The sequence below is a fragment of the Haliotis cracherodii genome, unplaced genomic scaffold (assembly GCF_022045235.1).
Source record: "Haliotis cracherodii isolate W230 unplaced genomic scaffold, xgHalCrac1.p SCAF_7, whole genome shotgun sequence".
NCBI lineage: Eukaryota > Metazoa > Mollusca > Gastropoda > Lepetellida > Haliotidae > Haliotis > Haliotis cracherodii.
The window spans coordinates 8,540,790-8,558,177 of NW_027266330.1; the positions used below are offsets into that span (position 1 = coordinate 8,540,790).

Genomic DNA, 17,388 nt, shown 5'->3' on the forward strand with positions numbered 1-17,388 from the left:
AAACAAATGATCACAAAGAAAAATAGTAGTATTAATAGATTCGACAGAAAATGGAAGGAATTATCAGCCTACTTATCATAATTTCTCAGTCAATCAAATGTACATACCCATATCTGGTCATGTAAAACAAATAGTTGAATGTTAATTCATAAAGTGTATTGTAAAAATATATTCGTTTAGCATTTTAGAATCTATTTCTATAACCTGTCATCCCTACAATGGAAATGGCATGTTCGATTTCCAAGGAATTACTTTTCTCCCGGATTTCCAAGAAATGACTTGAGTGAGTCTAAACAGTGCACGATAGGTGAAATTAAAACATCTATCTTTGGACTAAATTTGATGGGTAATTTGTCAACTTCTTTTTGAAAAACTATGGCTTTTGAACACTTATTTTGAACTACTCAAGACTATGGAATTCTTAACCTTAACTTTAGTAATATTTGTTGCCTATATATACCTGTGACCACTTTTCGGAATATTCTAAGATTGCGGACCTTTGTACCTTGTGTTGTTACGCGTTGTTTTATCTCCTAATTCGATCCGTTGTAGCTATAATGAAAAGTAAAGCCTTGTTGTCTCGTGAAGTGACGTCAGAATGACGTCACATTATCGCGGAAGATATGTTGTCACCCGCCATCTTAGTTCAAGTTTATTCTGGATACATAGGCCTATTACAACCAAATTATTGTGCAGCAACTGGAACTGGATCGGTGTTGAGGTAAGTTATTTTTTTAAAAGCAGTCTCTGCTACTTGTTATGCTTCTGTTCATGCATCGTATTATTACGGCAATTACGTTTGTTTCACCAGTCTGAAACCTAAACATTTTGTGAAGAATGTTCAGCCACAATATATTTTTTCGATTAAATTCCAGGCCCCAACCCTCCCCAGAATATCAAATGGTAAACCCCTTACCATGTCTGTCCTTATTTTGTTTCATGCAGGAAAGGCCTAAAGGGCCATGGTGTCATAATGTATCTAGTTAACAGCTCAGTGGGGTTTTTACGTTTTGAACATTGTCAGCAAATCACGACCTGACTGTTAACTGGGCTTTTCAAAACATTAGTAAAGGGTATCTCGAAATATACACATACACGTGACTAAAGCATATTTAAAAAACATTTCCGGAACATGTCGCAAAATGGTTTTGGGATGTTTTACACCATTTTCGCGGGGAATGGACATGAATAAACGTTGTCACAACGTATTTCATCCTACTTACACAAAGTTATTTCACGTCGTTGTGACAACGCGCATGGTAGTCCACAGAATAAGGTCGTAGGGACGCAATATTATAACATTGCCACAAAGTAAAATACAACATTATAACAACGTTAAATACAACGTTCGACGTTATGACGACGTGAATATGTCGTAACACAATGTTACCCTATGACGTTGTGACAACGTGGTTACTCACATTGGGAATCCACGGAATAACGTGATATGGACGTAATATCCCTAACGTTACCACAACGAAAACACAACGTTATCACAACGTTGTCACAACGTGAAATTGTTAGCTGGAACTCCTCCCACTTCCGGAATTACTTTCATATATCTTGAGAGAAAGCCCTCACAATGAAATGATCCGAGATCTGCTCGTGTGTCTCCTCGTCTTCCAAGGTGTTCACCGAATCCCAACCCCTGGCGTGATTGGTGTAGAGTAGGTCGATGATGTGTTCAGTGTCAGCTGCCCCTTCCCGTCTTAGAGTTCTGGTTCTTACGTAGTTGGTGAAACCAGGCAATGTCACTTCACTGTGATTCAGGTCTCCACCGACTATAATGGTCTGTTCCAAATCTATGTCTTTAGCTCCTTCTCTGGCAAGTACCCACTGAATGAATTTGTTGTTCCAATTCGTTCGTTCCTCTTTATCGGCCTCACTTGTGTTTACACTGTAAATACACACCGCCAACCATACCACGTCTCTGAACACGAAGGTCACCCCTATAGCCTCGCTATGAGGACTGGATTCTGTGTACACATAATTTGCTACTGAACAGTCTGCAGCCGAGAGATAGATCGCCGCACCTCCTGCTCTACCTTTCCCTGTTACATCTTTCTTTCGATCTTCAAAGAAACCATTATACCTATTTATGCTTCTTTCAATTTCGGTATGTTTATCCTTGTACCACGTCTCGGACACCAGAATGACTCGCGCCCAGTTGAGATCATCATCAAGACGACGCTGAAGGATCGACTTGTTTTTGCGAAGGGACCGCGCATTCACGACCAATGCATTGGGCACAATAGGCACAGAATCCTGAGGAGAGACAGCTGGTACACGATCCGGACTGGGCGGTGTAGCTGAAACACATATATCAAAGAGAACCGTTGGCGCCAACAATATATACTAGCGTCAAAAAGTAACTGTGATTGATATAAAGTGGTGTAAATGTTATGTTATTGAAAATAACAACATAATATATTGAACAGCATTGAAAACGCACCAGCAATAAATCGTGAAATATTACAAAAACAACTTGAGCAATGACCAATTTTGATTAGAACAGACATAGACGGATTATTAAGAAAGACGACAAAGGAAACATGAATATCACACAGTAATTACAATTACGTCATCAGTGTAAGGAAGACACATAGGGTTTAAATGAAAAGTCAATATCTGGTATGTCCGCCACTGACAGCAACACAGGCCACGCAACTTCTTCTCATTGATCGAATAAGTCTGCGAATAGTGTTCTGGGGCATTCCACTCTTGACGTAGTATATCTTCAAGTTCTCTCAGGTTCTGTACTTGCGGACGACGTGAGAGGCGTTGACCCAGGTAATCCCATAGATGTTCAATTAGCGATAGATCGGGTGACAGGGCTGGCCATGGAAGCAGAGGCACATTATTGTTCGCTAGGTACAGTGTTGAAACACGTGCTGTGTGCGCTCTTTCATCATCTTGCTGGAAGGTGTGCATATCCTGGTGCTGATGAAAGAATGGGATGACGTGAATTGGCAATATGTTAATCCTGTAGTAAAGGGCATTAACTCTTCCACAAACATGAAGCTCTGTTCGATGGTTATGACTGATGCCGCCCCACACATCATGACACTCCCTCCCCCACCATCGATCTGTCTGTACAACGCAGTCATTGTGGTAACGTTCTTTACGTCGACGCCACACTCGCAGTCGACCGTCAGCATTCCGTAAATGAAAACGGGACTCATCAGAGAACAGCACACCATGCCACTGCCACAATCTCCATTGACGATGCCTTTTGGCCCAACGCAGACGTTCATTTCGATGTCGATCAGTGAGTGTGGGTCCAACGTCGAGCACGTAGCCCTTCTGAGCGGAGACGTCGACGTACGGTGTCAGCACTGATCAATTCCGCCGGCCTTGTACGGTTGCTGCAGTCCTGGTAGCCGGAAGTGTACGATCACGAAGATGCCGACGAACAATATGGCGATCCTGACGTGGTGTAGTTACACGACGTTCAACCGGACGTGGTCGATCTCTGGTGGTTCGTGTCTGCTGGTATCTGCTCAGTGGCCTGAGGACTGTTGAATGATGGCATTGAAACCGTTGTGCAACGACTCTACTTGACGTACAAACTTGAAGCATGCCCAATGCACGTTCACGTTCCTCTGCTGTTAAACTTGGTATTTCTTGTGTCAGTACCCTTTACGTCTGCAGCAACACGTGATGTGGCTTTTAAAAGTCTGTCTTTCATAGCCCCATTCTGCATGCTTCCCGTGAAACAAAACACGTTTTCCATCATGTGCACGCAATTTGCTGCGTTTTGGCGATTTCGCTCACAAGAAAATTAGGAATGTGTTTTGACGAGCTGTTCTTCTTCATGCTTCGTCCAGAACGTCGTATATTACTCATTCACTTATATATTTTCATATGACTTAAGCCCGGATAAAAATACATCCATTTTCATGGCGGTGCGTTTTCAATGCTGTTCAGTATATATTGTCATTAGTCTGGTCAATGTTTCATCATAAATTTTTTTTCGCAAAACCCATACCAGGTAACAGGGGACAGTGGTACGCTCTAAAAGAGGGATGGTGAAGAACTCAATTAACAATGCCAATATTGGGCGTAACCACCATTTGCATTGATACAGGCGAGGCACCAGACAGCCTGTGACAGGTTCTAATTGTCATTCAAAGATTTGACCATCTGAGCTAGCGTTACCGGCTGGCTCTGGTCCTGTGGGAGGCATCGCTCTATCTCATGCCGGACATGTTCTATGGGAGAGAGGTTTGTGAAACAGTCGGCCATGGCAGTACAGCAATGTTATGTTACCTCCAAACGTCTGTTTCAACACGTGCAACGTGTAGGTGGGCATTATCCACTGCACACTGACGTTACTTCCCTGCATTTGAAGAGTCGTCCAGGAGGCGTACGCTTTTCAAATTGACAATGATGAAATGTGTTCTCCTATGAGTTTTGATGCCACCCCATACCATTACACTTCAACCCCAAAATGACGACGTTCAGTAACGCAAGCTTCGCCCAAACGTTCTGCTGGAAGCCTGGAGACCCCATCAGAGATGTCCAGATGAAACCTGGACTTATACGTGAGCAGTATACTGTCCCTATCTTGTCTCCTGAACCCCAGATGCTGTCTACACCAAACAAGGCGTGCCTGACGGAGACGTGCGAGCAAAATTGGTCGTATCGCGGGACATTGGGGCCGGGTGTTGTGGTCCCTCTACTGGTTGCATATGTTCTGCCAATAAATGGTCTCAAACCAGGAATTGTCCCAAAAGTTAATGTAGCATTTTAGTATCGATTCCATAGATGCACGAACATAATATGGTTGTCTTGTTGACGTGACGTCACACGTGGACGACCGGTACGTGGAAAGTTATGAGTGTTGTCTTGCTGTAGATAACGTCTCCCAAGAGATGATCTTGCACCTCAATAAACATTAAAATGATTGGAAAATTCTTTTTGTGCCATTGCTGTTTGCAGCATAACCACGGCGAGTTGACGTTGATTTTCAGCAAGCCGTGACATTGTATGAGCATTAGTTACTGTTAAACACAAGTGTTTCAGGAGCACCTGATAGTAAAACAATCATTGTGTGCTGTTTACATAAAAAGGAAAGTGTGAGTATTAGAAACGCATGTACATGCCTTAAAGTCGAGGAGATATATTCATGAATATGGAGTGAAAGTTACGTTATAAAATTTCCGAATAAATATATATTTTTAGTGAGTTTTATAAAGGAGCAGAATCTCTTTTTTCCGTGTGTATATTTGTATATGGGTTCATAGAAGAAATATTATACTTATGATTCCAGCAATACTTAATTTAAAATTATTCGTGTTGGTGTCTTGTTCTCTCAGGAGAGACATGTAGAGAAGTATAGATCCATTATTTAGTAGTAAATAATGGTCTCTTTTCAATGTATATTCTCATAAGACTCTTGAGTCTATCACACTGTGTGGGTCAGTGCTACAACAATATGTGGGTAATAGCGAGTGAGTGAGTTTGATTTTACGCCGCTTTTAGCAATATTCCAGCAATATCATGGCGGGGGAAACACAAATTGTACCCATGTCGGCAATCGAACCTGGGTCTTCTGCGTGACGTGATGAGCGACCGCTTTAACCACTAGGCTATCCGACCCCTCTCGGGATTAAATGCTGTTTTATGTGTATGCATCATCAATTATGTTGATTGAGACATTTAAGCAAACCTCTTATGTCGAATGGGGTACTTGTCAATGTGCCCTGAGTATTATTTTGAATTTACACGTTTTTGATTGTATTTACCTTGTAAAGTAGACAGTGAATCTGTATCCACGGCGAGGCCAGCAAATTTTTCGGCAACATCTTCCACAGCTTTCTGGTCTGTGTCATCCTCTGGGAGCTTCTTCTTGAGATTGTCATCAGATTTCTTTTGCCGTACACCAGTGAGAGTGTTGGGCTCCTCGTTGTCTTTCGTTGACACTGCTGAAGTATGGACGGCATGTGAAGTGTCATGATTCTCGCTAACCATTTTATTTGAACCAACCTCTTCATGATTGGTCTCTTCAAACTTACAACAACACATTCAGTCAAACCCTATTATCTCCAACCTAGCAGGGCTGATTTCTCTGCTGGAGGCGACAAAAGGATCGAGTGGTCATGATCGCTAACTTGATTGATGCATGTCATTCTATCCCAAATGCATGGATTGATGCTCATGACAAACAATTGAAACAAAATAACCATAATCCTTAATACAATCAAGGAAGGACTTTATTTATATTCACAGAAAGTGTTTGTGACAAGTGGACTTAATACCATATAGATTCTCAAAAATTCAAAGGATTTGCTTGACTTTATGCAATCTCAGAAAAGAACCAAGTTCCATTCTGTCGTTCCAAACATTATTATTTTATCAACTTTGTACCTCACTATCCAACGTGACAAACTTAAGGACCAATTTCATTCCTTGATTCATGTGCTTTTGATACAAAACATAGTGATCAGATACAGCTAAGTACCTATATTCAGAGGTTCAGGGCAATTTTTCAAAAAAATGAAAGCAAATGCCATCTGAAATTTACTTAGAAAACAATACGGGAAATGCTGGACTTCCTCGTTGATAACATGTATCTTATTAGGCACAGCAACAGTCACTATTTAGTCTGCCCACAAACAACAAAGTGCCCCTTTCAGTTCAAGCATGATTCTTCTTTGGATATTGTGAGTAGCGTAAAGTGGCTTTTTCAGGAAGTGATGTCATGTTTTTCCTCGTGTCTATTTACGATGTTTTGTTTGTCAGTTAAGATTACCATTACAATTGAATTACAATATAAGTTTTTGTTTTTGTTTGGTTTGGTTTGCTGCACTCAGCAATATTCCAGCTACAGACGGCATTCTGTAAAATAATCGAGTTTGGACCAGACAATTCAGTGATTAATATCATGAGCATCGATCCACGCAATTAGGATGGATGACATGTATCAACCAAGTCAGCGAGCCTGACCACCCGATCCCGTTAGTCGCCTTTTACGACAAGCATAGTCCCCTTTTACGGCAAGAATGGGTTGCTGAAGACCTATTCTGCCCCGGCATCTTCACGGGCCTACAATATAAGTGCATAATTGGTTGAACAATTGGTTTAAATTACTCAAAACTGTTAATGTGGCAAATGCCAACTTTGTGATAAAGGTAGGCAATTCATTTGTAAATTCGAGATAACACTGTGTATTTATATCTCGAATTCTAGATAAACAGGTAAATTTATATATATATATATTAATATATTGAGGCGTTTGGGGCCCGAGAATAGGTTCGAGATATCTGTACATTCGAGATGATGGGGTTCGAGATGATGGGGTTCGAGATAACGAGGTTCGACTGTACGTACTACCTAATCAATATCAAACTGAGAGTTTTCATTCATAGCTGTAATGTGCAAATTGCAAAGATATAAATCCCGACTTTACATAGCATGTGTTACAGTAAATATGTTGGAACTAATTGTATCTCAAGTTAATACATTATGTGGTCAATGTGTGTGTGTTTGTTGCTTTGTTGCTTAACGGCACATTCCACACTTGTCCAGTTGTATTACGACGACCATGTGGTCAGTGCTTATATACCGTCCATGGTAGCCAGCACCGTGGCACGTGTCACCATAAACTCTGTCAGCATAGGTATATTCCAACTTGCGAATAAAAGCTTGATTTGAAATAGAAAATCTAACTGTCAGCTTACGAGCCTCATTATCCTCATTCTGCTTTTCAGTTCTTTCCTTTTCAACAGTTTCCTTCAGGTCAGCGTGGTCCATGTCGTTTTGTTTAATTTGTTCTTCAAGTCTTTCCAATGGCTGAAAACATAAACCTTGTCGGTAAAACACATAAACATCCGTTTCGTGTATACACCCCCAGATGGTGCAGTTTTTGACATTTTATACAGTTATCACTAGTCTGGCAAAATCTATTTCTGTGTTAATATAAAAAAAATATAATATGTTTCTTACTATCGAAGGTGTCCATCTTAAATTTACCACTATTGTGATATAATATATAGGACATAATATACTCAAAAGCAAAAACAAAGAGAATCGGTCAAAACTAATTACTGTCTTGGATGGAATTATACCATATGGAAAGAACAATGCCTGAAGATGCGGTAACAAGCAACAGTCCAGATAAAGAGGGCTCCTGTCATATGCAAAATGAATCATGTCATATGCAAAATGAATCATGTCACACGAGAGGTTCAGAGGCAGGCCCAGATAGTCAATAGCGACTGTGTCAACCTTGTGCATTGATTGAGGCCTAACACCTAAGCCTAACTGAGGCCACTACACGTTAAAGAAAGGCCTCCGGAATGGCATTCCATATATGACATTTCAGAGACACAACACCAGGAAGTAATGTAGCTTCGAATTAGTGGTATAACTAAAATACAGCAACTGTCATATAGCAATATTCCTATGAAAATAAATTGGGTTAAACATACGAAAGTTATGTATGAAACATATTTCTTAATTGCATTAATATATAAAATTTAAACATCTCAAATTTGAGGGTATGTAAGTCATATCGTGCGATGTAATGGAGAAAATACTTCGTGAAACGTATTTCTTTTTGCCAAAACCCATGTTTGACCAGCTAAAATGAAACCTGAAATCATATATTCCTGTTCCTTCCTGGATAACCATACCGTTTCCCGAACACCTGATACCATCACTATTTGATAGTGATTTATAAACACATGCTCATGATATAGATGGAATCGTACAATCGACAATCGAGATTTCGTTTGGCGATGGAAAGGATTTTGTCGTTTATATTTGAACAGCCTCATATCTACACGAACACAAACACTGAACTCAATAGATAAAGTAAACATATATTACATTATGTCTCTGAACACATTCATGGCTTCAAACACAATGCTTCAACAAAATGTACACATGAACAATCTATTATCAGCCAGAGTGTTCAATACACATGAAATAACTTTGATATCACGAAAGAGGTTCAAAGCAATAGACCGCCTGATATGGCCGCCACCATGTTCAACAGTGAAGCAATCTAGAACGTCAGTAACGAGTAAGTTGAAAACATGATAGTGTTCATGACAGCGACATATATATCACTATCGGACGGTAAAGCTAGAGTTTGTGATGTGTCCCTACATGCATGATATGCGGTGATAGGAATGCAGTCTGATGGCATTCCTTGGGCTGGTAGCTTCTTTATATATGTTCAACCAAAGTTACATGCACTACAATCACATACATGTGTCAAAGAAATAATCATTTGTAATAGGAAACAACATGATCACACTTCGTAAATAACGACATAACCATGCAACATGTATCTTCGTGATCCACGAATATATAAAGTGACCATAAGTGAGTTATAATTTATATTTTAGTCATAAAGAGACGGAATGATACTTAAATAGGCTCAGACATCCCACAAGCCATCACTCTTTGCTTAAATTAAATGATGTTTATTAATCATCCATCAATTATCAATCATTTATTGATTAAGTGAGTGAGTGAGTGAGTGAGTGAGTTAAGATTTAACGTCACAGCGGCAATATCTCAGCCATGCCGTAACGACATAAAGTTAAACATTGACAACAAATATATTTACTTCGAGGAAACAATATGATAACAGCTATCTTTCTGGTCAATATCAAAGTCACCAGCTTTCAAACATTTTAGACCACCTGCGTGGCAGGTGCCATAACTGTTGTTCACTCCAACACATGTCGTCAATAAAATAGTTGATATTTTTTCTATATTCATATTTCATTTCGTTTTTGAGAGTCTATAATACAACACACTTGTACTACAATACAACTTACAAGTACCCTGATACACATATATGTACAACGGTAAAGAACACATGTACCATAACACAGTACACCTGTCCCACGACATATATGTCACTATAAAACACCTGTACCGCGGTATAACACACCTGGACCACAATACAACACGTATACTATCATACAACATACCTATATATGATAAATATGTTCCAAGATACAAGACACATCTACTACAACACAACACAATTGTACCACGATACAACACATCTGTTCCACAATACAACACACTTGTACCACGGTACAACACACCTGGATCACAGTACAGCACATCTGTACCACAGTACAACACGTGTACTATCATACAACATACCTATATATGATACATATGTTCCAAGATACAAGACAAATCTACTAAAACACAACGTACCTGTTCCACGGTACAACACACCTTTTGTACAATGCAACATATATGTACATGTATTACAATACAGCACACGTGCACTACAACACAACACACGTGCACTACAACACAACACACGTGCACTACACTACTTGGGTGCTGCATGTCATCTTAATCCAAGTGATTAGATCGATGCTCATGATGTCAGACACTGAATTGTCTGGTCCAGACAAGATTATTTACAGATCGACGTCATGTAGCTGTACTATTGTGAATGCGGCGTTAAACAACAATCAAATAATACCATGTTACAACACACCTGTTCCATTAAACAATACACCTGTACCATGTGTCAAGGTACCTGTATTTCGGTACGAGACAGTAAACATCGGTACAACCGACATGAAACGCAGAACAACAGGGCTCAGTTGCACAAAGCAATCTTAGCGCTGCGACTGTCTTAGGCCCATGTTAAGGTATGGGAATAACGTTCACCTTAGCGCTAACATAGCTTTGTGAAACGGGGCCTGGTCAGAAACTGCCCAAAGGGAAAGCGAGAGCCTGATGTTGTACTGAATACAAAACAGGTCCGACAAAAACATGTTCGATGAGGGATGCATTTGTACACATCGACCCAGATAAATTTATCAAGTGACATAAAGCAGATGGCTACTCAGTATTTTATGACTGCGATTGCACACTGATCGAGTCTGGACCAGCGATCCAATGACGGACAGCGTGAAAATCGACCAATGCAATTGTGATACGATGACAGGCCTCAACCAGGTCAGCGAGCCTGACCATTCGATCTAGTTGGTCCCATCTTACGACAAGCATATGTTGATGAAGACCAATTCTAATCACCAGCTCACAGCGACCTGTAAGCAATCGATTCTGGGACAGGGAGTGTTACAATGCCGTTCAGGTCATCGGGGCACAATCACATAGGGTCAATTATTGTATCTACCCTCTCACAACAACCTGTAAACAATGGAGTCTGGGACAGGCAGTGTTACAATGCCGTTCAGGTATACGGAGCACAATCAGACATGGTCATATACTGTACCTACCCTCTCACAACGCTCTGTAATCAATCGTCTCTGAGAAAGGCAGTGTTAGTGCAAGATTAGTGCCAGAAAATGTGAATCGAATCATCCAGAACTCATTTCAAGTTATTTTTCTATATTATATTTCTATAATAGTCTAGTGGTACCTAATTACACAGGAAAGGAAAACTGGCACCTACCTTTCAAACCAAAATGTGAACGCGCGAAATAATATGTTCAGCTGTACAGCATGTACAAGCATGTACCTCGTTGCAGTGAAACATGAGCGGTGATTATATATCGATCCCATAACCACCCACTGACAGATGTTTGTCACCCGACGGAATGCGTATTAATTGTCGCTTTGGGTTGTCCCAGTTAGAGCTGTGACGTCATTACTTGTGAATATGAACATTGATACTGAGTTGGAAATCTACACATTGCGTGCTGAAAGTGACTCTTGGGCAATGTTGGGGTACTAAGCAATATAAGGAGTTGATGATAATGATAAAGACTTGGTTTAATATCATGAAAATAAATATGTCGTGTATTGTGATTATTATTATAATGATAAAAGTGGCAATGGTTAAGAAGGTTATGATGATGATCACTGCGTACGTAGGGTTGGCAGGCTGTTTAAGCAATATTCCGGCCATATATTGACTAGGACACTAGGAACAGACTTCCAGCTTTGTACCTATATGGGGAATCGAACCTGGCCTAAAGCATGGCGACCTTACACTGTAACCACTGGGCTACATAACGGCCCCTGTGATAATAATACAATCGCACAGAATCATAATAACGACCATCATGAATACATCCATAAAACAACGCAAGCACTAATTGTGTACAGACTTGTAAAAGGCGACAACGGGATCGGGTGGTCAGGCTCGCTGACTTGGTTGATACATGTCATCGTGTCCCAATTGCGTAGATCGATGCTCATCATGTCAATCACTGGATTGTCTTGTCCAGATTAGTTACAGACCGCCGTCATATAGCTGGATTATTGATGAGTGTGGCGTTAAACAACAAACAAACAAACAAACGAAACTAAGTGTGTAACGAATGTTGAGAGCTTGTCTACTGTGGTATGATTCATGTCTGTTTTGAATGTCACATACAGTGTGTCGCAACACCGTCACATGTTTACCTAAAATCCTGGATTATGATATATGCATGATTGAAAATTACATATAGGATTACATGTATATACAAGATTGTGCCAGACTGCTCATGACAAATACAAGATCTATCTTCTACCGACAGTGATTCATACTATGAAACTGATATGAATACGTTTACACAACAAAGACTCACAGTCCATGTTAAGATATCACATGTCCCTCTAATACAAAGTGTGACGCGTACACCACTAATCTTCACAAGGAGGTCAATCATGCGTTCTATATACCACCTAAATGTACCACGGTACAAGGTGAGGTGAGGTGAAATGGGGTTTAACGTCGCGTCCAAGATTAGTGCACTTATATAGCGACGTGAATGCACGTATGTGTGTGTAGCTGCTTGTACTAGTCCGGACTGATGCCGATTTAAAGTGCTAGCAAACTGAGATGCCATGCCGCTGTTTAACATGAATACCCCACTCAGACACAGTAAACTGACTCCGAGCCGACCAGTCTTTGTTTTAGCCCCTTAATGCCGAGCGCCAGACAGAGGAACAACAAGTACCATCATTTAACGTCTTATTGTATGACGCGGCTGGGGATCGAACCCCGGACCTTCCGCTCTCCGGGCGGACACTCTACCATTAGACGGCGGATGCTGTCTACCATGGTACAACACGTGTACTATCATACAACATACCTATATATGATACATATGTTCCAAGATACAAGACACATCTACTACAACACAATATACTTGCTCCACGGTACAACACACCTTTTGTACAATGCAACATATATGTACATGTATTACAATACAGCACACGTGCACTACAACACAGCACACGTGCACTTCACTACTTGTGTGCTGCATGACTATTTTGAAAGCAGCGTTAAACAACAAACAAATAATACCATGTTACAACACACCTGTATCATGTTACCACACACCTGTTCAATTATACAATACACCTGTACCATGTGACAAGATACCTGTATTTCGGTACAAGAGAGTAAACAACGGTACAGCCGACATGAAACGCAGAACAACAGGGCCCAGTTGCACAAAGCGATCTTAGAGCTGCGACTGTCTTAGGCCCATGTTAAAGTATGGGAGTTACGATCACCTTAGCGCTAACATAGTTTTATTAAACGGGCCAGGTTAGTAACTGCTCTAAAGGAAGGCGAGAGCCTGAATACAAAACAGGTCCGACACATGTTGGATAAGGGAGGCATTTTACCACATCGACCTACGTTCCAAGTGTAATTTGTCAAGTGATATAAAGCAGGATGCTACTCTAATATATTCACCTATGTAGACAAGCGGCACACATTAATTTCCTCGCTCTTAATACATGTAATCAACAGGTTAATTGTTTGTTTATTTGTTGTTTAACCCCGCTAAACTCAACCCCATTCATCTTTACAAACACATAAGATATATATGTCTGATTGTACGGTCGTGACATGAAGAGCTGCATCACATTAATAGTCTTTTTTAGTTGGATATACACCATTCGTTAATATGTACATCTGTTGACTTCGGTGTATCAATATAAAAGGCAATTCGACGATTCCGAGAACGAAACATGTTTCCGACGTAAATTGTAAGAATGTGGAAATGTTAATGTTCAGTCAGATATAGTCGCCAGTTAGCATATAAAAAAAAACTTGTGTAGATACTTCCCAGAAATGTGAAAACACATACAATGTGAGTTCTCCATCATCAATTTAAAGTGTTATGGTGTAAACTGATCAACGAGTACACGAACAACAGACATTGAACTTGATTAGTGCTCTGAGGTTTCAATGAACATGCTCTCAGATGTTCTACTTGTAGGAGTAGATACAAATTGTCATGTATGGTGTTATTAAGGGTAACTTATATCATATTGTCTTTGTGACAGTTATTATTGCACCAAAGCTAACATTCCTTCTCAAAATGCTCGGCAAGATACAGGCAGTAGCATAATCGAAATCACTTATGCCTAGACACAATTGGAACAATTTCTTAAACACAAACAATTAATCGTAATACTCGTTAGGTTTTCGATCTGAACGGATTACTAGACATGGTGCAACTACTGGTTTCTGGTTTTCAAAAGTTGTTTGATCGCCATTCCGCGAACACCTCTTATCATCACTATGTGATAGTGATTCACAAACTCGTACTTATGATACATACAGAATATAATGGTGGACTGGCTTTTCTTTAGATGTTGGAACGGGTGTTGTCGCTTTTATTTCCAGAACAATCCGGCATGCTAGGATACAACCTAAAGATTGGTCAGTGCGGCATTGAAAGAAACTCACAATCACTTGTTCTATATAAACGAATAATGCCATCTGACATGGGCTAAAGAGAAGAAACTAGAACCCTCACAAACGCTTATATATACTTAGTCTAGTATATGCAGCCAATCCCTATGCAAGGTGAGGATATCCTGCCCTTCGATGGCACCCGTCATAAACACATGCATAAGTCACTTGTTTACCTGAGCAAACAGTGGAACATACGATACACATCATTTTAGTCAGTGAAACGTCCACCTCATGCCTAATATAACAGATATTGAAAGCATTCGGTGTTGAATGATGTAACCCTCATCAATCACACTTTTGAGCAAGAGTCTTAATTATGACCTTATGGTAGAGCATGCTCGCAGGTGCATCAAAAGTTATGACACTTAAGATTAGTGCTACTGGAATATTGAATATAAATAAAGCGACAAAAACCTTTCCATTTTCAATAGAAATCTGTATTTCACGGTTTCACGGGTCTCTTAATATACACTCAACAACAAAAGTTCCTGTGACACCAATATTATAGTATATTTTTCAAACAAGTAAAGTTTGTTTTTCAATATTGTAGTACATGTATGGAATCAAGTCACAAAACTGCTACAGAAAAGCATGCATTCCATACAAAAGTGTGACTTTTATGCAAGCCCCATGCGTTTCACTACCCAGGAATGGATATATAAAATTGTGCGTTAACGGGATTCTATAAAGAAAAACAACAAAATTACGCAATTTTTCATCATTACGAAATGCCACACCTGTCCGAAAATGAGCGTCTGCGAGCCATTGGAATGCTTAAAGCAGAATCGAGTCAACGTGATGTTGCAAGACAATTTAACGTCCACAGAAACACCATTTGGTGTTTATGGCAACGTTGGTAACAGACGAATGCAGTCAGAGATCAACCTCGGAGTCGCAGGCCACGCGTAGACAAATAATCGACAAGACAACTGGATTCGAACAACACACCTACGAAATCGATTCCAGCCAGCAACAGTGACTGCAAGAAACATCCCTGGCCTTCGACAAATATCTTCACAAACCGTACGTCGTCGCCTCAGATGTGCATGGATTGTCGACAGAAGACCCGCCAGATGTCCCATTTTGAAAGGAAACCATCGTCAAGCACGTCTACAGTGGTGCAGACAGCTTCTACGCTGGACGGCCATGCAGTGGGGACAAGTTCTATTCACTGACGAGTCTCGTTTTCACCTCAGCCACAGCGATGGACGGATTCGAGTGTATCAACGTCGAGGTGAACGTTACGTCAATCATTGTGTCATGGAAGAAGATCGGTTCGGGGACGGCAGCGTTATGGTATGGGGTGGGATTAGAGCGAGACAGAGGACCCGTTTGATAATGGTAGAGGGAAATCTCAATGGACAGCGCTACCGCGACGAGATCATCAGCCCTGTTGTTCTAACGTTTTTGCGTCGTCATGACTGAGGCATTACCTTTCAATATGACAACGCCCGGCCTCATATTGCTCGACTTGTTCAGGATTCCCTTCAACAAAACAACGTGAATGTCATCCCCTGACCGGCTCGCTCCCCTGATCTCTCACCAATCGAGCACATGTGGGATGAGATGGATCGGCGCCTTCGACGTCAACCACGTGTTCCACAGACACTCCATGAACTTAGAAACATGCTCCAGCAGATATGGACAGATATCCCACAGGACTTTGTGAGACGCCTGGTCCTTTCCAGGAGACGAAGTTGTGTTGCTTGCATCGCAACCAGAGGTAGACACACACGCTATTGATTTGTAAACTGACATTTTGGCATGTTCATGGTTTTATTTATGAAATCACGCATTTTCTGAAGTCAGTATGTTAAATTATACCATTTGAACACTTACAGGAGTATTTCATCTGTTGCAAACCGAAATTGTTTCAGATTTGGTAAAAAACATAACTTTGCATTAAACCTTATTCAATGTCACAGGAACTTTTGTTGTTCGGTATATGTATTGGGTGGTCAGCTTCAATGATGTGGTTCGAGTTATTCAACGCCCCACTCAGCAAAATGTGACAGCGGTCTGCAAATAATCGACTCTGGATCACACAACCAAGTAATGAATTATGAGCAACGATGGCTGCAAACAAACAATTCATCGCGCCTGACAACTCGATCCATTACGCCATATCTTACGGCCAGCATAGTTTGTAGAGCCCTAACCCTTCTTTAAATAGGTCACGTTTTGCCTCGACCGTTGTTATATGTGGGTACATTGGAAAGGCGCTGGTGAGTGAGTGAGTGAGTTTGGTTTAACGCCGCTTTTAACAGTATTCCAGTTATATCACGGCGTGTCAGCTTAATGTGGGAGGAAAGCCCGACGTGATGTAGGTCTCAGACGTTTATCACTTCGGTGAAACCCGCGAGCACGGGTATGGTGATGACAGACCTCGAAACTTAATCGGGGCGAACCGGGAATCGAACCCACAATCATAGGTTTCTAGTCTGCCCAAGGGACGCAACTCTGCACAGCGAATCGTGGTGCCTTAGACGTCTGGGCCACCCGTATCCCGGCACTGGTGAAGACTTGGCACTTCCAACAAAAAGGGGCGGTGGCGTATCAAGCGCTCGATCGTTACGCCAGAGACTAGTGTGTGAATCCCAGATGGGAAAATTCCCATTTCTGGTGCCTTTTTTGTTTTTTGTTTGTTGTTTTAAAACCGCACTGTAGATAATCGAGTCTGGACCAGACAAAACGGTGATTGACGTTATGAGCATAGATCTACGAGAAAA

At 40.9% G+C, this 17,388-nt stretch overlaps 1 protein-coding gene across 1 annotated transcript; it reads right to left on the reverse strand.

Moving 5' to 3' along the window:
- Positions 1-1,554: 1,554 nt before the first annotated feature.
- Positions 1,555-7,755, reverse strand: LOC139448047 (uncharacterized). Its single transcript, XM_071229550.1, has 3 exons — positions 7,683-7,755; positions 5,748-5,927; positions 1,555-2,309 (listed from the first exon to the last, which is right to left on the reverse strand). Exons 1-3 carry the CDS (start codon positions 7,753-7,755, stop codon positions 1,555-1,557), a joined length of 1,008 nt encoding a protein of 335 aa, XP_071085651.1.
- Positions 7,756-17,388: the final 9,633 nt, after the last annotated feature.

Excerpts from the sequence above, each read along its gene's own strand:
- LOC139448047 (XM_071229550.1), bottom strand. The coding sequence starts at position 7,755 with ATGGACCACGCTGACCTGAAGGAAACTGTTGAAAAGGAAAGAACTGAA. Across the intron at positions 5,928-7,682 it reads GAATGAGGATAATGAGGCTC|CAGTGTCAACGAAAGACAAC; the intron begins GTAAGCTGACAG and ends TCCATACTTCAG. Across the intron at positions 2,310-5,747 it reads TTCACTGTCTACTTTACAAG|CTACACCGCCCAGTCCGGAT; the intron begins GTAAATACAATC and ends TATGTGTTTCAG.